The 26,815-nt window shown below is 41.4% G+C and overlaps 1 protein-coding gene across 2 annotated transcripts in view; it reads left to right on the forward strand.

Annotated features, from left to right (window-relative positions):
* Positions 1 to 26,815, forward strand: part of ZMYM2 (zinc finger MYM-type containing 2) — a 150,345-nt gene that overhangs the window by 76,467 nt on the left and 47,063 nt on the right. For both annotated transcript variants that reach the window (XM_077483994.1, XM_077483996.1), the window contains exons 8-13: positions 4,389 to 4,502; positions 7,852 to 8,002; positions 10,024 to 10,196; positions 18,617 to 18,782; positions 21,883 to 21,917; positions 24,330 to 24,453. In XM_077483994.1, coding sequence (XP_077340120.1) covers positions 4,389 to 4,502; positions 7,852 to 8,002; positions 10,024 to 10,196; positions 18,617 to 18,782; positions 21,883 to 21,917; positions 24,330 to 24,453 — 763 coding nt within the window. The remainder of the gene's footprint in view (positions 1 to 4,388; positions 4,503 to 7,851; positions 8,003 to 10,023; positions 10,197 to 18,616; positions 18,783 to 21,882; positions 21,918 to 24,329; positions 24,454 to 26,815) is intronic.

A 26,815-nucleotide genomic window follows, 5' to 3' on the forward strand; every position in this document is an offset into this window, starting at 1 on the left:
TGGGTTGATGTCACATGGTGACCCCGCCCCCTTACTATGTGACATCAACCCATGTGACCAATGTGTTTTTTTTTGTACTTTTTTTCACAGGTGAATGGGTAGGGGTACATTGTACCCCATACTCATTCACATAGGGTGGGGGGCCGGTATCCGGGGGCCCCCTTATTAAAGGAGGCTCCCGGATTCCGATAAGCCCCCCGCCCGCAGACCCCGACAACCAATGGCCAGGGTTGTCGGGAAGAGGCCCTTGTCCTCATCGACATGGGGACAAGGTGCTTTGGGGTGGGGGGCCGCACACCCCCCCCCTCCCCCAAGGCACCCCTCAATGTTGAGGGCACGCGGCCTGGTACGGCTCAGGAGGGGGGGGGGCGCCCGCTCGTCCCCACCCCCTTTCCTGGCCGGCCGGGTAGCGTGCTCGGATAAGGGTCTGGTGTGGATCTGGGGGGACCCCCACGCCGTTTTTTCGGCGTAGGGGGTTCCCCTTGGAATCCATACCAGACCTAAGGGCCTGGTATGCTCTCGGAGGGGGAACCCACGCCAAATTTTTTTCAGAAATTTGGCGTTGAGTTCCCCCTTGAGCTCATTCTCTGCTTGGCCACGGCAAAAGTCGCCTGGCCTGGGGCGACTTGTAAGTCGTCCCAAGTCAGGTTGAAGTCATCACAAGTCGTGTTGAAGTCGTCCCAAGTCGCGCTGTGATCTAAACTCAAGTCGTGTCCAAGTTGCCTCACTCAAGTCGCCTACAAGTCGTGTTGCCCCTGTGTGAACGGACCCTTACAGTGTGATCTGGTGATGTCACTACTATGCTTCTCACTGTACTCTTTCCTGGAGAGAAAGCTGTACCTGAGGACCCAACAGTGCATGGATCTCCCCACCTACGTTTAAAGTGATTGTAAATTCTTGTTTGCCATCTTTATACAAAAAAAAAATGCGTTTACTGCTCTGTGCAATTGTTTTGCACAGAGCAGCCCTGGATTTTTTTCTTCTGGGGTTCCCTTCCGGCAATCCAAGCCCCCTCCTCTTCATCAGGTGCCCCCACAGAAAGCTTCTTTCCAAGGGTGGCATCTGTGCAGGCTTATATATCTAAAGGCTTCTGCGCTCTATGGAAAATAGAAGTGAGTAAAAAAAAACAGAAAAAAGCAGCAATCACTATATGAGTTGGCTCTCACTAATGTGAATTAAAAAAATTATCTAAAGGTGTGATGCGCTAATTTCCAACCATACATATAAAACAATAGTGAATAAATAAACTAAACCTTCTAAATAGACAAACGCTTCATACGGTGCAGATATAAATGCGAAGAAAAAATTATTATTTATACAGTATTTAAAAGTGCAAAACGTGCATAAATATAGCTAAAAGTGATCCAGTGCATGATGTATTATAAAATATATAGAAATGGCTCCAAAGTGGCTAGGTGCATATGTTATGCTACACACATCAACAATGCATAAACGCAGGTATGGTGTAAAGATACCGTGAAAACAAAAAAAACTGTTTATACCAAAAAGTGACAAAAATGATATGCAAAGAAAACCAAATCTGCGTGGTTAAAGTAAAGCACATTAAAGTGTCCCATGCATAGTCAGATAGTGTGACTAAATAAACACACTAAATTAAAGTGCAACGTGCTGAGCCAACAATCCTTCTGTGATGGTTCGTGCAAGTGATGCTAATAAAATGCAATTACCTCAACGCTGTGAGGTAAACAGCGAAATTAGTACAGGGCAACCAGGTAGACCAGGGCGATCACAGGGATGGCTATATAGCAGGTTCTTAGAGATTCATCCAGCTTCCTTGTGTGTAATATAAGGTGCACTCAAAGAAATAGATCAAAAGAGGGCTGCCATAGTGTAGTATTTAAAACATGTAATGTTTATTTAAAAGGCTAAATACTACTCACAAACGAAGCTTTAAAACAATGCACGAATATTACAGCAGCAGACCGGATATGGACGTCTCTTCCGGGTTCCTACGCGTTACGTTGTGTAGACTTCAACTGGGATACTTTACAGAGGTAGAGGAAGTGACTTATGAGTGTACTGGGCGGATCACCTCCGCCCACTATTGGCGTGTTAACGATGAGTGTGGCCAATAACGTTGACGGGGGCGGACCAGTCTAGGACGACCGGATGTGTCCATGACTAAGTACACCTCCCATCCCACAAAACGTCAATAGAACAGCAGCCATTAGGGGGAAAGGGGGGAGGAGAAAACGAACTAAAGCAAATCATGTCGTTAAACCGATGACAGAGTGTTAATTACGCCCGCTGCGGGTCTATACACATATGGGCAAATGAAGTAAGACACTTACATTGAGCAAAACGAAGAGACGAACGCTGATAAATATCTATCGGCGGCCATCTTCTCGGAGTCCTTCACTATCTGTGTGGGCGGTCATTGTTCTGGTGGGAAAAAAATAAGCACAGAGCTCCATCGGCGGCCATTTTCCCGGAGTTTATTTGGGAATATAAACAGTCATTTTTTTAGTGATAGGACATTAACAGCAAATGGGCCGATATATATAAAAAACAAAAAGAAAAGGAAAAAAGTAATTTAATAGGGAAGGAATCAGTAATGACCATGAAGATACAGCCAATCAATATAATTATTTTCTTATTAATAACATTAAATAATTAACCAAATGATTATCCGCCGCATATATAAATTTTATTGGGCACGTATAATTGCATAGCCCTAACCGAGAATATCGGTATATATACCAAATCTTCAAAATCTGATTCTAACTAAGGAGTAAAATTCCGAGGCCTGTTTGAATAATTAGGATATTAAAATATTGAAATATAAAAGCGATAAAATTGTGTGTGCGGGAAACACGGAAATGGCGTACATATTACAAAAAAACACCAAAACATAGCAATAAATTTCAAAAAGCATTCTGAATATAAAAATGAATGATATATATGAATATCAAAATAAATATATAAATATATATACATATATATAATATGCATGAATATAAAAATCAATAAGATTAAAAACCGAAGTTAAAAAAAAAATATATATATATATATATATATATATATATATATATATTATATATATATTCCAAACTAAAAAAACTAGCAATAGACTGTATATAAAAACATTACAGTATCTCTAATATTCTCTTAACAGCTAGAGTAGGTATGCCGTAGTTTTTTATACATACGAAAAGCTTAACCTAATTTAGCCTATATAGAGAGAAAGACATATCGTTCGGGGGCTATAGATCGCTAATGAAACAGTTCAAATCGAACTCTATGTTCAGTCCCTTGGGGGCAAAAGTATCAAGGGTAAAGATCCATTTGGACTCTATCTGACTCAGAGTCCTAACCTTATGCCCCCCTCTCCAATGTTTAGCATAGGGGACAATGCCCCAAAATTTTAGATGCTTAGGGTCTCTGTTGTGGTGGATGGCAAAATGTTTGGAGACATTGTGCTTATCGTACCCTTTATCTGTGCAGGCTTGCTCCTGAGTCCCGCTGCTGCATCCATTAACACAAACAGTAGCGGGACTTTGTCTGCCCCCCGTGTCGCAGCTTTTGATTGACAGCAGTGGGAGTCAATGGCTCCTGCTGCTATCAGTCTGTCCAATGAGGAGAGCAACAGTGGCTGGAGCATTTGCGCTTGTGCACATCGCTGGATTGGAGCTGTAGGGGCAGCTGCAGCACATATGGTTTTTCACCTTTTATGTATAGAATGCATTAAGATGAAAAACTTTAAAGTGGATGTAAACCTCATTCATGAAATTTGACCTAGGCACATATATCGGTAGTGTTTTTTTATCTCTCTCCAAAGAACTAAGTCCTGTGTCTTTCTGCTGTTTTGTTGCTCTGTTAGCATGATAACTTATGACAAGTTCTCCGTCAATGAATAGAATTAAACACAAAACTTCAGGATGACAGCAAGGGAACTAGCATTTTAAAATAAACTTGTTACAATTGTGTTTGAATTCTTCAGCTGCAATACACAGACGCGCCTGTGGGGTGTGCTGTTGTGGGTGAAATTTAAGACACTCCGAAAACATTCGGACAGTATGACAGAATTTTATTTAAGGATTTTAATCCTTGTATCTCTTGGGCAGTATTTCTTCACTCTAATGATCAAATGTGTATGACTTGGGGAAAACTTTCTATAGAAAACAGTTGGTAATTACTGGAATTAGAAATGAGTTCAACGTCATGCCACTAAAATACTTTGAATTTCCCCTTTTTCCCTGAAACATTCCTGAGCCACAGCGATCCTTTGCTGTAACCTAAATCATTGCTAGACTTTTTCTGTGTCCTTCCCTGTTTCAGTTGCTAGTTTTGTTTAACTTGAACCAGCTTTGGTGTGATCAAAGTTTGGAAATGGTTTTTCAGCTAATTTACTTTAATTTGTCTTCCAGACTCTCAGCATCCAGTCTTCTACAAATGGCCAGCATGTCAGCAGTGATCTTCAGTTGAAATGCAATTACTGTAAAAACATGTTTTCTACTAAGCCTGCAACCCTGGATTGGGAGGTAATGAGCAATATTACCACCATAGCATACTAGCTTTGCTTTTGTCATAAATGTTTTATTTGTGTTTTGTATGAGCGTAACAAGCTGCATTGTTTAAAGCTGAAATTCATGCAAAGCTTTATTGCATCTCCATTGGTTAAAAACCCTATTAGTGTATTTGTTTTTGTTTTTTAAGAAAATATTTCCAAAGTTAGGGATGTCGCCCCCCCCCCCCCCCCCCATTAGAGGATTTGCACTGAGCTCCAGTTCTGGGGAAAGTACATTTTTGAATTTCTTGACGCTTTACAATTACCAGGACAAATGGAGAGGGCGATTCTTCCTAGCAGGGACAGTTACACCATTAAAAACCTGAAGGAGGTTCTAACCCTTTTCCACTTAATCCACATTTAGCAAGGGGTATTTTGGCTACTGATGCACCTTTTAAAAAAGTATTAAATACATTTCTAACAAAACTAGTGCAAGTACCGGAACTTTATTGATTGGGTGTCAGCCTCTGGCAATCCATAATTTAGCAAATGGGAAGCTGGGGCATATAGTGGCAGCCCTAGAGACTTACCAGTTGTACTGCATTTTCATGTGCCGACAAGCAATGTATGGACAGGAGAAAAGCCAATAGATGAGTTCAGTCTGTCACTCCTTCATTGTCCAGTCACAAGCTGTGGGCGAGGAGGTGACCAGGCTGTATTTTGATAACAGCTCCAGAAGTCCGTTTTCCAGCTTGGCTTCATTGTCTGCCAGAAACTTGTTACCGAATTCCCCAGATAAAAATACAAATACTTTTTTCGGGGTTAAAGTGCCTATATATAAAGTGCCTTGCGAAAGTATTCGGCCCCCTTGAACTTTTCAACCTTTTGCCACATTTCCGGCTTCAAACATAAAGATATAAAACTTTAATTTTTGTGAAGAATCACCAACAAGTGGGACACAATTGTGAAGTGGAACGAAATCTATTGGATAATTTAAACTTTTTTAGCAAATAAAAAACTGAAAAGTGGTCCGTGCAGAATTATTCGGCCCCTTTACTTTCAGTGCAGCCAACTCACTCCAGAAGTTCAGCGAGGATCTCTGAATGATCCAATGTTGTCCTAAATGACTGATAAATAGAATCCACCTGTGTGTAATCAAGTCTCTGTATAAATGCACCTCCTCTGTGATAGTCTCATGGTTCTGTTGAAAGCGCAGATAGCATCATGAAGACCAAGGAACACACCAGGCAGGTCCGTAATACTGTTGTGGCAAAGTTTTAAAGCCGGATTTGGATACAAAAAGATTTCCCAAGCTTTAAACATCCCAAGGAGCACTGTGCAAGCGATCATTTTGAAATGGAAGGGGCATCGGACCACTGCAAATCTACCAAGACCTGGCTGTCCCTCTAAACTTTCAGCTCAGACAAGGAGAAGACTGATCAGAGATGCAGCCAAGAGGCCCATGATCACTCTGGATGAACTGCAGAGAACTACAGCTGAGGTGGGAGAGTCTGTCCATAGGACAACAATCAGTCGTACACTGCACAAATCTGGCCTTTATGGAAGAGTGGCAAGAAGAAAGCCGTTTCTCAAAGATATCCATAAAAAGTCTCATCTAAAGTTTGCCACAAGCCACCTGGGAGACACACCAAACATGTGGAAGAAGGTGCTCTGGTCAGATGAAACCAAAATCGAACTTTTTGCCCACAATGCAAAACTATATGTTTGGCGTAAAAGCAACACAGCTCATCACCCTCAACACACCATCCCCACTGTCAAACATAGTGGTGGCAGCATCATGGTTTGGGCCTGCTTTTCTTCAGCAGGCACAGGGAAGATGGTTAAAATTGAGGGGAAGATGGATGCAGCCAAATACAGGACCATTCTGGATGAAAACCTGTTGGAGTCTGCTAAAGACCTGAAACTGGGACGGAGATTTATCTTCCAACAAGACAATGATCCCAAACATACAGCAAAATCTACAAAGGAATGGTTCACAAATAAACGCATCCAGGTGTTAGAATGGCCAAGTCAAAGTCCAGACCTGAATCCAATCGAGAATCTGTGGAAAGAGCTGAAAACTGCTGTTCACAAACGCTCTCCATCCAACCTCACTGAGCTCGAGCTGTTTTGCAAGGAAGAATGGGCAAGAATTTCAGTCTCTCGATGTGCAAAACTGATAGAGACATACCCCAAGTGACTTGCAGCTGTAATCGCAGCAAAAAGGTGGCTCTACAAACTATTAACGCAAGGGGGCCGAATAATTTTGCACGCCCCACTTTTCATTTTTTTATTAGTTAAAAAAGTTTCAAAAATCCAATAGATTTCGTTCCACTTCACAAATGTGTCCCACTTGTTGGTGATTCTTCACAAAAAATAAAAATTTAAGATCTTTGTTTGAAGCCTGAAATGTGGCAAAAGGTTGAAAAGTTCAAGGGGGCCGAATACTTTCGCAAGGCACTGTGTGTGTGTGTGTGTGTGTGTGTGTGTATATATATATATATATATATATATATATATATATATATATATATATATATGTATGTATGTTTGCCTGGAGGGTATGCACATTCTCTGCATCTTGTGATGCGGCAAAACTTATAATAAAGGGAGCTTTGAGTATTTTGAGCCCATATACACCATTGTTTACATGAATGCTAGTTACCATCGTAATTTATAAAGCTTTGCACATCAGCATATAGTGTTAAAGGTCAGTGTTTTGCATCTTTAAAAAAATCCTGCTTGCTGCAGCCTTTGTAGGTTTTTGTAAAAAAAAAAAAATGATCTACATGTTAATGATTGCTTGGGAAAATGCACTAGTTTTTCAAGTTGCATATGCATATTTCCAACAAACTGATACAGCCCACAAAAGGGAGACTGGAATAGATGTAAAGGAAGAAAACGCATTTAAGTCACGCGTAAAACATGTATTGCATTACATTTTTGTTCAATGCATTAAAACACCAAAAACGCATATGCATTTTCTAACATAGTGGTGCTGTAGAAATATCATTGATGTAATTTTGGCACTGGAATAGCATGCATAGGGTTTGGGTTACTTGAGCACCTGTATACATGAGTTTATAAGCTTAAGCTAAAATCTTCCCAGCTATACTTTCACATTACTTTTAATGTTAGCTTTATTTGGAGATATTCAGCCCCACTATCTGTCCTGGTGAAGCCATAGGCTATAAAGTGAAATCATCCCAAAAGCGTTGCAAACCTCATTGAAAACCCACGTGTTGAATCAGTGTAGATTTACTGTGATTTTCATAAATGTTTATTTTTTTGATGAATGCTTGTAAATTCCTGTTTCTGTGCTTGTTAATGATAATATGAAAACCCCACCACACAGTGTATTAAAAGTAATTGTTTACTTGCAGAAAAAGATGTACCAATTCTGCAGTACTATATGTTGTGATGATTTTAAGAAGCTGCACTGCATTGTTACGTACTGTGAATACTGTCAGGAAGAAAAGACTCTGCACGACACTATGAAATTCTCTGGCGTTAAGAGGCCTTTCTGCAGTGAAGGTAGGTTATGTGTCATTCAGTGACATATGTATTTTAAAGATGCTCATTCTAAGCAGTAGGAGATGAGGTCTCAGTTGCTCTTAGGCCTCTTGCATATGGGCATCTAAAAATGCCACATTTTTTGCCTTTTCAGTTTTTTTTTTTAAACTGATCTAAATGCATCCGATTTGCTTTTAATCGGCATATACACTCAGGTGCGTACACTTGTGCTGCATATAGGTCATACATTTTTTTAAAAAAATACAAAATTCTACATTGCTTGTCAGTGTTTTTAGGTAAATATGCCCATATGCCACACTCCGTTGATTTAAAAAAATCTAGAATTTTTTTCTACGCTTGCGAACATGCAATTTTATTTTTTTTCTGCTGGGACTATCTAATGTTCATACAGCAGTACTGTATGCAAGTATCCTTAGGCCGCATTCACATGACTGTAACAGTCATAAAAAACAACTTACTGATCATTTAGGCAAGGAACAAAAGTTCCTGGGTATTTTATCAGTAAGTAAATCGTTTTTTTAAATGTCTAAACCGTCCTGGTTTTTTTTTTTTTTCAATGATGTTTGTGTAAATGCATGCCCTAGATGCAAATTTATGGATTTTGTCCCAGTGCATGTTTACGCCATAGTTTTGAATCTTGAAAGCAGTGCAGCTGCCTTCAGATCCAAAAATTAAAGCTTATTTGGGCTGTTTTGATTGGATTGAAAGATTGTTTAGTAAACCTTTGGTTAATGTCATGTTCCTAAACTAAGGTTTTTTTTTTTTTTTTTTTTGTCAGTTGCTAGAAAGGCTTTAATTTTTATTTTATTCTATTTTTTTGCTTACAAAATCAAACCTACAGAAAACCTCACCTTTTCTCCCTCCTCTCCCAGTAGTGTCACTCAAGAAAACACAATGGTCAGCCTGAGCAGAAATAGAATTACAGTAGTTCTACATAGATAACTGTATGTACAGAGTTGCGCTTTAAGAATGACCGCATAGAAAATAATGTAATGGGATCAATGATTCTCAACTGTTAGTTTTCAGGTAGGTCACTTTTGCATAGAAACAAGGGTGAGGAAATAGCCCTCAATACAGTGCAACTATAGCAAGAGAATCAAGGATTGTGCAACTTTAACCAGCATGAGCTTGTTACAGTACCTCAGCTCCCTTTTATTTGTACATGTGTCAGCAGGGCTTATTTAACTGAAGTCCTGCATAAAATCAGTTGAAGGGGCAGTAGACGCAGGGTCTCAAACAATATTTTCCAGATTTCTTCATAAACTTCCTGGGACAGCCTCTGTGCTGCTATTTGCATAACCCTGCTCTCCCTGGGGCCTTTAAACCCAATCCAGAGATGACATTTGGAAATTGGAGAGTTATCCGATAAAATGGTGGCATTCCTTCTTTCCTGGTCCTCTCCTTGTCAGTAACCGGCAGAGGGAGACAGATTTTTGTGAAACCGTGTGCAGCAGTTCTTTGACAATTAAAATGGCAAGTAATTACCATCTTTGAATCTGTTTTGGCTTCTAACGTGTTTACTGTGACCATGGATGTTGGCAACAGCCTGACCACAGTAAGCTTACAGTGCAAATGAACATGCTCCATTCTGTATGTTCATGTGTATGCTTCAGTACATGCTCATGCAGGTTATATGCTGATGGTTTGTGCTTAAAAAGGAGTTGGAATGAACTGTTAGATCTACACCCTTGTGTGACACTGTATTGCAACTTGAAGCATAAGAGCTGGTCATTTGGTGATTAAACCTTCTAATGTTCTACTCACTGCTTGTGTTAGTGGTTGTAAAGTTGGAAGCTTTTTTACATTAATGTGCTTGAGAACAGCAGCTCTATCCTTTTTCTTTCTCCTCTTACAGTGCAGATTTATGGCAGCGGGAGCGATTGACTCTTGCTCCTGTCAATCATATCCTGTGATGAGCGAATGGGGGGGGTAACATGTTTAAGAAAAAAAAGTTTGAAACCACTTTGTATTTGTCATTGTAGTCTTGTGCTTTGCTGTAATTCATTTATTTTATATTCCAGGTTGTAAGCTACTTTATAAACAGGACTTTGCAAAACGTTTGGGATTGAAATGCGTTACCTGCAACTACTGCTTCCAGATGTGCAAGAGAGGCGCAACTAAGGAGTTTGATGGCAAGCTGCGAGACTTCTGCAGTGAGGAATGCAGTAGAAAGTTCCATGACTGGTATTATAAGGTAATTTAGAGCAGCAGTCTCCAAACTGGCCCAGGGCCAAACACAGCCCTTTGCTTGCCTTTTAATAATCCTTGGGATAGTATTCTTTCCACTGGCACCAGCCATGGGGCACTATTCCTCCCTTAATACCAATAATGGGCATTTGTTTATTCCCTTTGACACCTTGACATTTTCTACTCCCACTGGCCACAGTCTGGCCCCCATAAAGTTTGAAGGACAATAAACTGGCCCTTTGCTTAGAAAGTTTGCCGACCCCCTAATTTAGAGGAATTACATTAGTTGAAACTTTACAAAGTGAACATTTTTTTGGCGGTTAAAGACAAAAATAATGCAGCCCTGTATTCATGGTTTAATTTTTTTTTTTTTGACGCAAACTGTAAGAAATTGACTAGCCAATTGCAGTGCACTGTACAGCGGAGCTCCGCTGTGTTCCAGTTCTCATGTACTAATACAGGACATTCTGATAGGAGGACATTGCAAATTGACAGCAATGAACTTATTATTGTGCTGCTTCTTTCACTGTCCAGTCATATGCTGGGTGCAGGACAAAATCATGGTAAAGTACAGCAAAGAAAAAAAGGTCTCTTGCCTTGCCAGACAGGGCTGTGCTTTGTGACAAGGGCTCCATGAATCTGCAAACCAGATAATAGAAAAACAAATAATTTGGCAGGTAAACTCTCTCATATATGCATTTCATCTGTATCTGTGTTTGTAGCAATTTCAATGGTGTTTACCTTCAATGTTCGAAGCATGACCATGTGAAATCAATGTTTGTTTCTCATGTCCTATGTAGCATCAGCATGAACTGCTATAAATGTTGGGAGCAAAATCCTTCTTCAAAAACACATTGGTGTTGCCTTAAACGACCAATTTCTTTAATGATTGAATGGCTGTGGGTGTATAGCAGATGTTGTGCTTATAAAATATCAGCTGACTGCAGGTTACAGGAGAACAAAAGTAAGCTTACGCCTGTGACCCCCAAGAAAAGTATGGTAAAAAAAGCTTTGGCCATGCTGCTCCTTTTTTTTTTTTTTTTTTTTTTTTTTTTTTTTATTGCTTCTCACCCCCAACTCTAACCGGCATACCTCGTGGAGACTGGAAGTCTTCTCTTCAGCTCAACTCTATTTTTTGCCGTCTGTCAGAATACAATGTCCTGACGGGAGATTCCTGCATGCACCTTGCTTGACATTATTATAATCAGACATGCATCAGGAAGGTACAGTTAACACAACTGTTGCTGAGAGTTCACATTTCTGGTCTTGATTTTCTTATATATATATATATCTATCATACCGTATTTATCGGCGTATAACACTCACCCCAAGTTTAGGAGGGAATTTTAACCACTTGCCGACCGCCTCACGCCGATGTACGTCATCAGAATGGCACGGGCAGGCATAAGCACATATATGTACGTCCTTTGCCTCCCGCGGGTCGGGGGCCCGATCGGGCCCCCGCCCGGTGCCTGCGGCGGTCGGTTTTCGTTCGGGAGCGATCCCGGACGAGGGGACGGCCATTCATTCATGGCCACCCCCTCGCGATCGCTCCCGACGAATGGAAATCCCCGGTGACATCACTTCCTCTCCTGTAATGTAAACACAGGAGAGGAAGTGATGTATTCTCTCCTCCGTGTCGGTATTTTTCGTTCCGACACGGAGGAGAGCGGATCAGTGAGTTGCACCAACACATCCCACACACAGTAGAACATGCCAGGCACACTCACACCCCCCCTTTACCCCCCGATCACCCCCCCAATTACCCCTGCCCCCCAGTCACAGTGACACCAATGTCATTTTTTTTTTTTTTTTTTTTTTTTTTGCATTGGTGTCATTTGTGACTGTAATAACTGTTAGGGCAGTTAGGGTTAGCCCCCTTTAGTTCTAATGTACCCCCCTAACCCCCCCAATAAAGGTTTAACCCCGTGATCACCCCCCGTCGCCAGTGTCACTAAGGCTGGGTTCACATTGCAGCGGTTTATGAGAACGAATGTGATTCGCACCGCACTGCAGTGCAAATCACATCCGATCTCTGTGCGATTCGAGTTCAGCCATTCGCCGCACCCGCCACACCCGCCGCACCCGCCGCAAATTCGCACGGGACCCTTTTTTTGGCCCGCAGCAGAATCGGATCGCATGGGTGTTCACACCATGCGATCCGAGTTTGCAGATCGCACTGCGATATGCGAACTGATCTGGGGGTGTCAGTAACATTTCACTGACACTCCCAGCAGTTCGCATAGGGCAGTGTGAACTGCCGCCGGGAGGCATGCGATGCGGGAACCCGCCGCGGATTCGCGGCGTTTCCGCATCGCTCCAGTGTGAACCCAGCCTAATAAGCGATCATTTTTCTGATCGCCGTATTAGTGTCACAGGTGACGCTAGTTAGGCAGGTAGGTATTTAGGTTCGCCGCAGCTTTTTATAGCGCTAGGGACCCCCATATACTACCGCATAAAGCCCCCTGATTGCCCCCTAGTTAACCCTTTCACCAGTGATCACCATATAACTGTTACAGGTGACGCTGGTTGGTTAGTTATTTTTTTATAGTTTCAGGGCACCCGCCATTTATTACCTAATAAAGGTTTAACCCCCTGATCACCCGGCAGGTGTCATTTGTGACTAATAACTGTTAGGGCAGTTAGGGTTAGCCCCCTTTAGTTCTAAGGTACCCCCCTAACCCCCCCAATAAAGGTTTAACCCCGTGATCACCCCCCGTCGCCAGTGTCACTAAGGCTGGGTTCACATTGCAGCGGTTTATGAGAACGGATGTGATTCGCACCGCACTGCAGTGCAAATCACATCCGATCTCTGTGCGATTCGAGTTCAGCTATACAGATAGTATGGCTGAATTCGTGTCGCACCCGCCGCAAACTCGCACGGGACCCTTTTTTTGGTCCGCAGCAGAATCGGATCGCATGGGTGTTCACACCATGCGATCCAAGTTTGCAGATCGCACTGCGATATGCGAACTGATCTGGGGGTGTCATTAACATTTCACTGACACTCCCAGCAGTTCGCATAGGGCAGTGTGAACTGCCGCCGGGAGGCATGCGATGCGGGAACCCGCCGCGCATTCGTGGCGTTCCCGCATCGCTCCAGTGTGAACCCAGCCTAATAAGCGATCGTTTTTCTGATCGCTGTATTAGTGTCACAGGTGACGCTAGTTAGGCAGGTAGGTATTTAGGTTCGCCGCAGCTTTTTATAGCGCCAGGGACCCCCATATACTACCGCATAAAGCCCCCTGATTGCCCCCTAGTTAACCCTTTCACCAGTGATCACCATATAACTGTTACAGGTGACGCTGGTTGGTTAGTTATTTTTTTATAGTTTCAGGGCACCCGCCATTTATTACCTAGTCTCACTAGTGTACCCCTAAATTTAGGGGTGTCTACTTTCTAAAATGGGGTCATTTGGGGGGGGGGGGTTTGTGCCATCTTGGCATTTTATGGCCTTCAAAACTGTAACGCCCTTAGAAAGCCTGAAGGCGGTGCTTGGTTTTTGGGGCCCCGTACGCGGCTAGGCTCCCAAAAAGTCCCACATATGTGGTATCCCCGTACTCAGGAGAAGCAGCAGAATTTATTTTGGGGTGTCATTTCACATATGCCCATGGCATGCGTGAGCAATATATCATTTAGTGACAACTTTGTGAAAAAAAAAAAAAGTTTGTAATTTTCCCGCAACTTGTGGCAAAATATAAAATATTCCATGGACTCAACATGCCTCTCAGCAAATAGCTTGGGGTGTCTACTTTCTAAAATGGGGTCATTTGTGGGGGTTTTGTGCCATCTTGGCATTTTATGGCCTTCAAAACTGTAATAGGTAGTGAGAAGTGAACTCAAAAAATTACGCCCTTAGAAAGCCTGAAGGCGGTGCTTGGTTTTCGGGGCCCCGTACGCGGCTAGGCTCCCAAAAAGTCCCACATATGTGGTATCCCCGTACTCAGGAGAAGCAGCAGAATTTATTTTGGGGTGTCATTTCACATATGCCCATGGCATGCATGAGCAATATATCATTTAGTGACAACTTTGTGAAAAAAAAAAAAAAAAAAAAAAAGTTTGTAATTTTCCCGCAACTTGTGGCAAAATATAAAATATTCCATGGACTCAACATGCCTCTCAGCAAATAGCTTGGGGTGTCTACTTTCTAAAATGGGGTCATTTGTGGGGGTTTTGTGCCATCTTGGCATTTTATGGCCTTCAAAACTGTAATAGGTAGTGAGGCGTGAAATCAAAAATTGACGCCCTTAGAAAGCCTGAAGGCGGTGCTTGGTTTTCGGGGCCCTGTACGCGGCTAGGCTCCCAAAAAGTCCCACATATGTGGTATCCCCGTACTCAGGAGAAGCAGCAGAATTTATTTTGGGGTGTCATTTCACATACGCCCATAGCATGTGTGAGCAATATATCATTTAGTGACAACTTTGTGTAAAAAAAAAAAAAAAATTTTTTTTTTGTCATTATTCAATCGCTTGAGGCAAAAAAATAAAATATTCAATGGGCTCAACATGCCTCTTATCAATTTCCTTAGGGGGTCTACTTTCCAAAATGGGGTCATTTGGGGGGGTTTTGTACTGCCCTGTCATTTTAGCACCTCAAGAAATGAGATAGGCAGTCGTAAACTAAAAGCTGCGTAAATTCCAGAAAACGTACCTTAGTTTGTAGATGTGACAACTTTTGCGCAAACCAATAAATATACAATTATTGACTTTTTTTTTACCAAAGACATGTGGCTGAATACATTTTGTCCTAAATGTATGACTAAAATTGAGTTTATTGGATTTTTCTAATAACAAAAAGTAGAAAATATCATTTTTTTTCAAAATTTGCGGTCTTTTTACGTTTATATCGCAAAAAATAAAAATCGCAGAGGCAATCAAATACCATCAAAAGAAAGCTCTATTTGTGGGAAGAAAAGGACGCAAATTTTGTTTGGGTACAACATTGCATGACCGCGCAATTACCAGTTAAAGCAGCGCAGTGCCAAAGTGTAAAAAGACCTCTGGTCATTTACCAGCAAAATGGTCCGGTCTGAAAGTGGTTAAGGGGAAAAGCCTTTGCAGCATTGCCTTGATTTAAATTTGGTGCTGATCTCCGCTGACTGAGAGGAGCGAACGGAGCTGAGATACACAAAGCCGAGTGTACTTCGGCTACGCTCGGCTCCTCTCGCAGTCCCGCCCACCTCCACTGATTGCGAGAGGAGCGAGTGCCGCCGACGTACAGAAAGCTGAGTGTACTTTGGCTAGACTCGGCTCTGCTCACAGTCAGGGGCGGGACTGCGAGTAGAGCCTAGGCTAGCCAAAGTACACTCGCCTTTGTGTATCTCAGCTCCGCTCACTTCTTTCCTCATCAGCGGGGATCAGCGTATAATACACACCCGTGATTTCCCCCTGATTTTAAAGGAAAAAAGTGCATGTTATACGCCGATCAATATGGTGTGTGTGTGTGTGTGTGTGTGTGTATATGTATATATCGCTCAGTCTGTCCGTGCTCACTAGAGCACCCATTCTCTCAGTGGTTGCCAAAAGGCTGAGCCAGCTGCCGGTCCAGGCTTCTGGACGGATCCCGGCCATATAGTTGGGATCTTTTCAGAGCCTGCACCAGCTCTACAATCAGCAGGCTTTAGCCCACTGTCCACTTAAATGGGTCACGAGTGCAGATGGAACTGCACTCCTGTGATCCATTGGAGAAGTACAGCCAAAAAAGCCCCCCCCCCCCCCCCACCCCACCCCCATATATTTTGGGGTTTTCTTCTTGGAGAGCTTTCACTTCACATTCATGCATGTCTCTTAAAAGATTGTGTATATCAAACGATAACATTCTTATTACCAACCACCCTCTCCCTAAAATGAAGTGTTCTATACTTTATAAGAATACTTTGGCTGTTGACCAATTCCAGCTTCTTGCATGACATTCCTTGTCTATTCAAGATTCTATGAAAGGCGTTGGCCTTTTTAGTCAATGTTTTCCCTTATCCAGCTTACCTGTTGGGTCAAAGTTTTCTTTTTCCTGTTCAGGGTGTTTGTTCCCCTTTATGGTGAATGATTACTTGTCCTCCATATTGCTATTTTAAGGACCGATTGTTTTTCCAGGCAGCATTTTTCCCTTGTTCTGGTCTGGAACGCTGGGTTGATTCTCTGTTTCCTTCCCCTGGATTGTGGCAATTTTCCATATTTGCTCTACTTCAGATTCACTTTGTAGTATGGTTTCCACATCTGGGGACCCTTCGGTGGCTTTTGCCTACCCCTTGTTTGGACTGCTTTTGGAATTCCTGAATGTTTAAGAATTACTAAATTCTTGTATCTCTTGGTGAACAATGCACAAAATAAGATATTTATACATACTGTAAAATCATTTTCTTTAAAAGGAACTAAAGGCATAACTTTTTGACTTTATTTAATTTTTTTTGTCATCTGTGTCCCATTGGAGATTTCCTTCACTTCCAGTCCCGTAGTCAATACAGGAAGTGAGGAAATTTCTCGGAAGTGAGAAAATCCCTGGCTGTCACCAGGGTCACCAGAACTAGTGTTCCCATTAGAAGATTTCCCCTTTATTCCTGTTCAGGTGTCAACCCTAAATGTTGGGATTTTCTTTTACGTTTAATTTTAATGATGGGGGAAAAACAACAGGATATTTAATGAAGATGAATCTCCATAATGGAAGCACATACAGCAATACAGACTGACAAGAGTTCTAATCCCTCTGCATTCTATCTAGGAAAAACTTTTTTTTTTTATCGCCACTTTAAATCCTTTAACTGTTTCCCACCCATGTCATGGTAAAATGAGGGATGGGCGGGCACCCTGTTGTTCTGGGAGGACGTCATGTGACGTCGTCCAGCAGAATCTGTCACCCACTGCGCCAGCCTGATAACGGTTGACTGATCACTATGCCAGCCCGCTGCCAGTGTCATGTGATCGCTGTGGCCAATTGTGACAGTTGTAAACCATGTTTTCCATGGCATTCATTGCATACTGTACAATTGTGTTGCTAGGTATGATTGGTCACAGTGATCACATGGCACAGACCGGGCCAATCACAGCCCATTTGTACCATGTTATTAGATGTGACCTGTCACAGCTAATCACAATAATAGACAGTGTCTACACACTGTCTTTCAGTAAAAATATTTGCTGAAAGCATTGAAGTTCACTGCTCTAAGCAAGTAAAGTAATGCCTCAGATTGCGAGTAATGTGGTTAACAAGCGTTTCGCAATATGAACTATTTTTTAAAAATCCTGATTGAAACCTCTGCAGTACCGCATTTGGCCAGATTTGCGGGGGCGCCGGTGACACTTGGAGCCGATCTGAGCCAATCGGGAACACTCAATTCCACAGTGTTTCCAAGCTGTTTCCGAGTGTCTCTGGTGCCCCACCCCCCCTCTCTGGCCACATGCGGTACTGCATACAATAGAAGTCGCTGTGGAACAAATTATCTGAGTTTCCATTGACTTCTATGGGGAAACTCGCTTTGATATACTAGTGCTTTGAATTACAAGCATTCTTCTGGAACGAATTCTGCTTGTAATCCAAGGTACCACTGTATAGTGTGTTAAAAAAAAAAAATCCTTGAAGGGGAAGTAAACCATCCTATCACTTTCAGCCAAGGAAGCTGCCATCTTTTCTCTGTTTAATCTTCAACTGCCATGTTGTTGCACATGTGATCAGTTATGACACCAGCCATTGGATGTTTTAACAGTTTGGTTGAGAGCACACCAATGTGACAGTTACATTTCTGGAATGCTGGGAATGTAACTGTTTTTTTTAAACTGTTTATTTAATGGGTTTACTTCCACTTTAACTCCCCAGAGTGGTAGTGTTACTATGGTAGCACTGTATTGCTCTGGTCACAGTATATATAATAAAAAAATAAAAAAAAGGCTTTTTTTGTCGTCATACTGTCACCAGTCCGTGTACCTGGACACTGCCACATGCGTTGTATGACGACGCTGTACTGCACTGTTGACAGTATGTAAAAAAATTAAGAAATTCTTTTTTTTTTTTTTTTTTTTTCCCCGAAAAAAGTGACAAAATACAAGTTAAAAAAACAGGCCATGCCTCTTACTAAATACCTCAGCCTGCATTATTATTATACAAGCTTTATATAGCGGCAACAGTTTGCGCATCACTTTACACAATTAAGGCAGACATTACAGTTGCAATACAATTTGGTACAAGAGGGCGCAGAGGCATTCTTTCCAAAAAGGTAATTTTGGGGGTTATTTGTACTGTCCTGGCATTTTTCGGGCCTCCAGAAATTACATAGGACATCAGTAAATCATGGTTTGTTCGAAAAAAATTAAATTCTTTTTTTTTTTTTGCTGCTACCAATAACAAATATAAATGTTTACTCGTAATACATTTATTTCAAAATTCTGCTTAGAATACAAAATTAACAGGTTTATTTATTTCTTTTTTTGGATCCTCTAGGCAGCCAGGTGTGACTGCTGTAGAACTCAAGGAACACTTAAGGAAAAAGTGCAGTGGCGTGGAATAATAAAGAACTTCTGTGACCAGCAGTGCTTACTCCGTTTCTACCTCCAGCAAAATGAGCCTAACATGACGACACAGAAAGGCCCAGAGAATATGTATCTAGGTACATTACAATTGATGAGGAGCTTGTGTGTGTTGGTTCTGAATCGGCATCTACCAGCTGACATACCTATGTGGAAGGGGAATGGAAGGAATAGAATGCTCCTAACTGTCACACTGATATATACACGATAAATAGATGACTACAAATGTCTAGAGAGCATCAACTTTCATTTTAGCAATAATAATAGGTCCTAACAGTGGCAGCCGTTGGAATTTTTTGGGGGCAGGTGGGCGGCAACCCTGGGTGGGCTCTGGTCACATTCTCTGCAACCCGAGCAAACCTATTTTAAAGCCTATTGGAGACTCTGGCTCTAATGGGGTGCTTTGGGGGGAAAAAAAAAAAAAGCCCTGGCCACTGTAATTTATGCGCCCGGTGCCCAAATAGGGGTGGCCATGGATAGATTCATGATATGCATGAATTTATCCATTGCATATGGGGGGGTGGCCTAGAGAGGGGGCAGCACCCTTAATGGTTGGGCTGCCACTGGGTCTTAATGTGTTAGATTAAAAAGTATCCACAAGAATCAAATCGAGTAAATGCTAAAAAGTGGATCTTGACCTAGAGCAACTTATAAAAATTTTTTATAGCAAAGAGCATACATGCATGAAGACCAAGCCTTTTCTGGCACTTTGTTTTTATATGTAACAATTTTATATATATATATATATATATATATATATATTTATATATATATATATATATATATATATATATATATATATATATATATTATGTTTGGGGGTTCTTTTAATTTTTGAAAATAACTTGGAAACACCAAGTCTGAATTTTAAATGATCACCTTGTAAATAATATATGTATATAATTATTCCCAAAATATATATTTTTAAAGCAGAGGCCCTAGAGAATAAATTGGTGGGTTTTGCAATCTTTTTATTTTTTTTATGTCACATGGTATTTGCGCAGTGGTTTTTCAAATACAATGTTTGGGAAAATTACACTTTTTATTTTAATGCAAAAAAAAAAACCCAGCCCTATTTTTTTGTAAAATATAAAAGATGATTATTTTCCGGCAAGAAAATAGATACCTAACATGTCACTTTAAAATTTCGCACCCTGTGCAATGGCAACAAACTACCTAAATTTCACTATCGGTGACGCTTTAACCACTTCTGGACCACCCACCACATATTTACAGCAGCAGGGCGGCCCTCCTGTGTGAAATCATACAGGTTTGTGATTTCATACGGTGGGTATGGGACACAGCAGGAGCGGCGGCCGTAATAGCAGCTGGCCAGCTGTAATTAACAGGAGAGGCAAAATGGCGGTCTGTAATGTAGACAAGGCAGACCACCATTCTGTGAGGGAGGAAGATCTTGTGTTTCTACTAAGCAGAGACACTAACCTCTGTGTTCCTCCAGTCCCCACACAGAAAGCACCCCCTAGGAGCACACTTAACCTCTTAATCGCCCCTGATGTTAACGCCTTCCCTGCCAGTGTTATTAATACAGTTAAAGTGCATATTTAGCACTGATCACTATATTGGTGTCACTGGTCCCCAAAAAGTGACAGGTGTCCGATTTGTCTTGCTAAAAAGTGCTGGTTGCCGCCATTGCTAGTAAAAAAGATTACATAAAAATATCCCCTAATTTGTAGATGCTATAACTTTTGCGCAAGCCAATCAATATATGATTTATTGGGATTTTTTTTTTACTAAATATATGTAGCAGAACACATGTTGGCCTAAACTGATGAAGAAATGTGTGTTTTTTTTTTTTTGGCTATGTTTTTTATAGCATAAAGTAAATGGCATAACGTAAAAAAACATTGTTTTTATTTTCAAAATTGGCAGTCTTTTTTTTTTTTTTTTTGGTCTATAGCGCAAAAAATAAAAACTGCAGAGGTGATCAAGTACCAACAAAAGAGAGCTCTATTTGTGGGGAAAAAAGGACATCAATTTATTTGTGTACAATGTCGCATGACCGCGCAATTAGCAGTTCAAATGGCCATGGTTATAAAGGGAGGTAAACCTTCCGGGGCTGAAGTGGTTAAAAACCTTTACAGGTTACCAGAGGAGGTCTAGTACTAGAATTATTGCCCGTGATTTGATGATTAGTTATACCTCACGTGTGTGGGACAATCGCTGTGTACATACAGAACAGACATTCGCGTGTGCCTTCACGTGGGGGGGGGGGGGGTGGCACTTTTCTTTTTATCACTTTTATTGCTGTCATAAGGAATGTAAGCATCCTTTGAGAGCACATCAAGATCTGTTTGTTTTTTTGTTTTTTAGAATAATTTTTAGTTTAAAAAATTTTGCACCGTTGACATCCAGATAAACCAAAAGTAATGTCATATAATTGCTTCAGAGTTACCATAGCAGAAACCCAATCAAAGCTGATCCTGGCTTTTGTATGGCGTGCGCCCCCCCCCCTTCCCCAGGGCACCCCCCCATGTTGAGGGCACGTGGCCTGGTACGGCTCAGGGGGGGGGGGGCTCGCTCGTCCCCACCCCCTTTCCTGGTCGGCCGGGTAGCGTGTTTGGATAAGGGTCTGGTATGGATCTGGGGGGGGGGCGGCCCACGCTGTTTTTTCGGCGTAGGGTGTTCGCCTTAAAATCCATACCAGACCTAAGGGCCTGGTATGCTCCTGGAGGGGGAACCCACGCCAGTTTTTTTTATTTAGCGTGGAGTTCCCCCTTGAGAGCTCATTCTCTGTTTGGCCACGTCAAAAGTCACCTGGCCTACGGCGACTTAGTGTCGTTTTGTAAGTCGTGTTGATGAGCCATGTCCAATTTGCCTCCAAAAGTCGTGTTGCCCCTCTGTGAACCGGCTCTTACTGCTTACAGCTGCTTCTTCTAATTTATCCCAATGGGAGGCTGTGTGCAGCAGCTGTGGTTCCCAAGAGGCTGATTACATGGGTTTTGCATGTTGTATGGCCGTGTGCATGAAACTCGAAACCTTTATTCTCTCAAGTTATTACAAAAGAACTGTTGAGTGACAGGCTTATCTTGCTAGGGTTTTTGATTTATTGTGCCTTCAGTCCATTTGAATACTGTAGATCTTGGTGATTATTTTATGTTTTAATCTGCTACTTGTCACCATGTGGGTCCCCCCCCCCTAAACTTGTATTTTTATTTTCAGACCAAGGACTTCAAACTTCACGGCCAAGACCAATGGTCAGTATTGTTAAATAGCCGGATATTCCAAATTATGCATTTTATTCAGTAGTAAATGGTGTTTATGTATGTGTGTAAATGGAAAAAAATTATCTATCTATCTATCTATCTATAGCAGTATTCGCAGTAGCCACTGTACAGTTCCGAGCACACACTTGCTCTTCGTCAGGCTATCTCTGGCATGTGTATTGTCCTACTACTCACACTAGCTTATAATTCCTAACCCTCAACAGGTATACTGCTCAGGTGTGAAACCCTAATCACTACAATTCTAGTGGTTAAGTCTTAACCCCTTCACAATCAACCCACATCTGAAAAACACATTCTGTCTTCCATATAAAGGGCGAACGATAAAGATTATTCTTCTTCATTAGCACAAAATATATATGTGTGTGGTATGTATAGATAGAGATAGTGTGTGTGTGTGTGTGTGTGTATGTATATGTGATCCCTAGCCCTCAAATTAGGGCTGGTGAGTGTGGGCTGCCTCGGAGCGGGGGGCGAGCACCGCTGGCAGTCGGGGGTTGAAAGGGAGCCATTTTCCCAGCGATTGCGGAGAGCAGGCAGCCAGATTATAAGAGCAGAGGAAAATTGCTGTAACCGCTTTCATTAGAATTGCCGAGCGTTCCCCGTACTGGCTGTCACGCACAGCCCCACCTCCTGGTTCTGGGTAATTTGATTGACAGATCACCCATCCAATGCCAGGAGGCTGCACTGATGGGCACTGATAAACTTGTTAGTTATTTTTGTAACCTAATTCTGCATAAAACATTTAAGTGTCATTTTATGAGGGCGTATTTAAGAGCGCAATTAGGCATGGGCCAGGGTAGGGGTTGGGTGGGGCAACTGATGGAGAGTAAACCTTAAGGCCTAGCTAGTAGCTCAGGACTTGAAATTTTGAGCCCTTTGTGTGTTTGTGGGGCTGTGTGTGTGTATGTATGTGTGTGTGTATGTATGTGTGTGTGTATGTATGTGTGTGTGTATGTGTGTGTGTATGTATGTGTGTGTGTATGTATGTGTGTGTGTATGTATGTGTGTATGTATATATGTGTATATATATAATAAATTAGGTGAGATGCACACACGATCAGTGAAATGGGTGTGCCAGCAATCGAGTCTGTCCCAAAGACTCAATATAAAAAAGCAGAAGAGGGATTGCTGCACAAACAAAAGTCAATTTATTGATAAAATTTACATAATATCAGGTATAATTCAGGTGACGTTTCGGGCTAAGCATGATATCGCCCTTCCTCATGACCACATACCTGCAATAAAAATTGTAACCAACTTCACATATAAAGGCTTATAGCTCACATCTATCATTAATTACATTCAGCTGGAATCAATCTCCACAAACCATCACTTGTATCTCTCTCTTACATCATTTTTATATCTATGGGTATATCTGAACAATAGCTAAAAAAACGGGACAAAAGGATGCTTTGCCTTGATGATAGTATGTTGAATCATGTATTTCATCCAAACAAATGCAAAGAAAACATAATCAATGAATCATCAAAATTAATTTGTATATTCACATACCATGAAAAAAACTAAACGAAGAAATCTCATAATGTCGGATCGTATCGGCCAATATCTGACAGATCGGTCAATACATATAGAGACTTATACCATCCTATAATCATACCTCCTAATTATGGTTCATTTCCTTGCTTGTCATGTATTCAATATTCTAGCATGATTAAAGGGAAGTCCTTTAATCATCTGACTCAAGCACTGGCTGGCACCATTATGAAAACAAAAAATCAGTAATGCCATCCATAAGTACCCATGAGTGCCCATCAGTGCCACTTCATTGGTGCTCATCAGTGCCCATCATTAAAGAAGAAAACATACTTATTTACTAAATATTTTAACAGAAACAGAGACTTTTTTTTTTTTCATAATTTACGGTCTTTTTTTATTTGTTGAGCAAAAAATACGTCGCAAGGGTAATCGAATACCACCAAAAGAAAGCTCTATTTGTGGGAACAAAAATGTTTGGGTACAGTGTAGCATGACCGCGCATTTGTCATTCAAATTGCGATAGCACTGAAAGCTGAAAATTGGCTTGGGCAGGAAGGTGTATAAATGCCTGGTATTGATGTGGTTAAAAGATTTCAGTTTGTTTTTCAATTGAGTTGTACAGTTTATAGGTTACATGAAAGGTGGAAAAAGTTCTGAAATTATTTTATCTTTGTTTTATTTTTTTTACATCACAGAAACCTGACATTTTAACATGGATGTGTAGACTTTTTTTTTTTTTTTTTTTCTAACCACTGTGTGTGTGTGTGTGTGTGTGTGTGTGTGTGTGTGTGTGTGTGTGTGTGTGTATATTCTATAATATAATATATATTTTTTTCACTTCTAAAAAATATATTTTTATAGTCCTATTTTCTCTCCTTGTCTTAGGGTATAAACTGCACTCCTGTACCACCTAAAGACATGAAGAATAAAGCTGTCTTGTGCAAGCCACTATCCATGACAAAAGCCACCTACTGCAAACCGCATATGCAGACTAAGACTTCACAGACAGGTAGTTTGTTAGTGTTTTAAATACTCAGTCTGAGTTACTGTAAAGGTGAGAGTATAATGAAAATGAAATATACCAACATTAACATGTTTTCATTTCCTCTGACTCCCATTCATTATAGCTTCAATGTTGTTTAGACACTATGCAGGGTGCCTAGCTTCTCTGTCCTAAAAGCAAACTTCCATTCATTTCAGAACTGTGGCTTGCTGCAGTCCTCACATCCTACAGATGAGTATTGCCTTCCTACTGGCCAGATCTGCGTAGTTCATTGCTATAGACTTCTATGCGTGCATCTCTCAAGTGGGTACTTTAGCTGAAACAATATTATAAGTCATTGCTTGCACAAGTGCAGCCTGGTATGTTACTTTAGTAAGAGCTTCTTTAAGAGATTGTGAGGGCTGTAAGAATTGGTTTCCTCCCTCATGTGCTTTCGATTGGCTAAAGCAAAAACGCATCAAGCTTGAATACACACCTAAACCACTTGAAATACACTTTTAAAATGCTCAGATATGCACACAAAAAAGCATAAATGAAAGCACCTGAAACTCGCTGTGCTCAGGTGTGAATGTAGCCTAATGGCATCCCAAATGCGTTGCGATTCTGCTGTGATTATCGCACGACAGAATTGTGTGTCAACTCTTACTCTTTTAAAAATCACACTAGGCTTGGCGCAAAAAAAGGAGCAGGAGCTTCTTTTGGGCAACAAACGTGAGATTTAAACGCATTTCCACATTTCATGCGTAGGGTAGCCCATAAACTTCCATTGGCTGCTCTAGACTTGAAATGTGGAAATGCGTTTAAATCTCACTTTTAAAATTGCAACTGGAATTGCTCATTCCCACAACGCACTTCCTGAATGGGACCTTACTTTTTAAAAGAGTTCATGCTAAGCAAATTCTCATGCAGGTTTAGTGGTATGGAAACGATCTGATCGAATGGTTCCTCTCAGAATTGGAGATCATTTATCAGGAAGAAACCTATTGCGGTTTTCACCAGTCGCAGTGTCACTTCTGTGTAAGCCAGCAATGGCACCCCTGTTTGTCGGCACACAGTGTTACCAGACCAGTGTAAATCGGCAGCAGTGTCCCTGATTGCTGCCACACCAATGCAGTGTAACCGCTACCTGCTCTAACCCTGGCCTGTTTATGGACCACGTTTCTGCCTGTTGCATCTTGTTTATTGACACAGTCTCTGTCTGCGCACTGAACTGACCTATCTGGACATCCGGCTGACTGCATTCCTGAGAGACACTAGTCCCAGCCGTTCCCTGCAACTACAGGAAATCTTCCTTAAGCCTCCTGCACTTTCTGGCCAGTGAACCTTACATTCCTGGAAGCAGCCAGGTATCAGTAGGCTAGGTTTGCTTGGCTTACAGGAACTGTGAATGCTATAGGTGGCACTGCGGTAAGTTATATTCCCTGACCACTTGTATAAAGGCAACCATTACAATACATTGGTTTTGATAACATTGGTTGCTTTTTGTGTTAAAATGTCTGGTATATAATCCAGTCCAATAGCGTTTAAAACAAAACTGCGCATGTTAAAAAATACCTTGGTTTCTTATTGACCATGTTTCTGCCTGGACTGATCATTTGCTGTGTACTGACCATGTCTGCCTGCGGCCTGAACAGATTCATCTGCAACGCCTTCTGACTATGTTCCTGCAAGACACCAGGCCAGTGAACATGCCACTCCTGGGGCAGTCATGTACCAGTAGGCTACGCTTGTTTGACTTGGAGGAACAGTGACTGCTTTAGGTGACGATACACTACGTTATATTCCCTGACCACTTGTATAGGGCTGACCATTACAGTACATTGGTTTTGACACAATTGGTTGATTTGTGTGATACGTCAGTACATAATCATTCCAGACAGTGTAAGTCTCACACATGTGGTATCGCCATACTTGGGAGGAGTAGTAGAACATGTTTATGTAAAGAAATTCATTAAGTCTCCAAGACTCACCATGCCTCTTAGAATTTACATTGGGGTGTTTGCTTTCCAAAATATGCTCATTTTATGGGTGTTTCTACTGTCCTGGTGCTCCAAGGCTTCTAAAAATGTGATAGGTGGTCAACAAATCAGATGCGTAATTTATCCCCTAGAAACTCCTGAAGGTGCTCTTTGGACTTGGGCCTCTCTCTATATGACTAGGCTGTCTCTCACAAATCTCACATTATCTGGTATCACCATACTCAGGAGTAGCAGAATGTGTTTTGGGGTAATTTTATATATGCCTATGGTGTGTGTTTAGAATATCTTATTGAGAACTTTTTTTTTTTTAAAAAGTTCACTTTCTTTACTGCATTTTCCAAAAACTTGTCGCAAACAATTACTTTTTTAAGACTCCCTTTGACTTTCAG

This window comes from Lithobates pipiens, unplaced genomic scaffold, assembly GCF_037356315.1.
Source record: "Lithobates pipiens isolate NorthernLeopardFrog02 unplaced genomic scaffold, aLitPip1_a1.2 Scaffold_16, whole genome shotgun sequence".
Taxonomy (NCBI): Eukaryota; Metazoa; Chordata; class Amphibia; order Anura; family Ranidae; genus Lithobates; species Lithobates pipiens.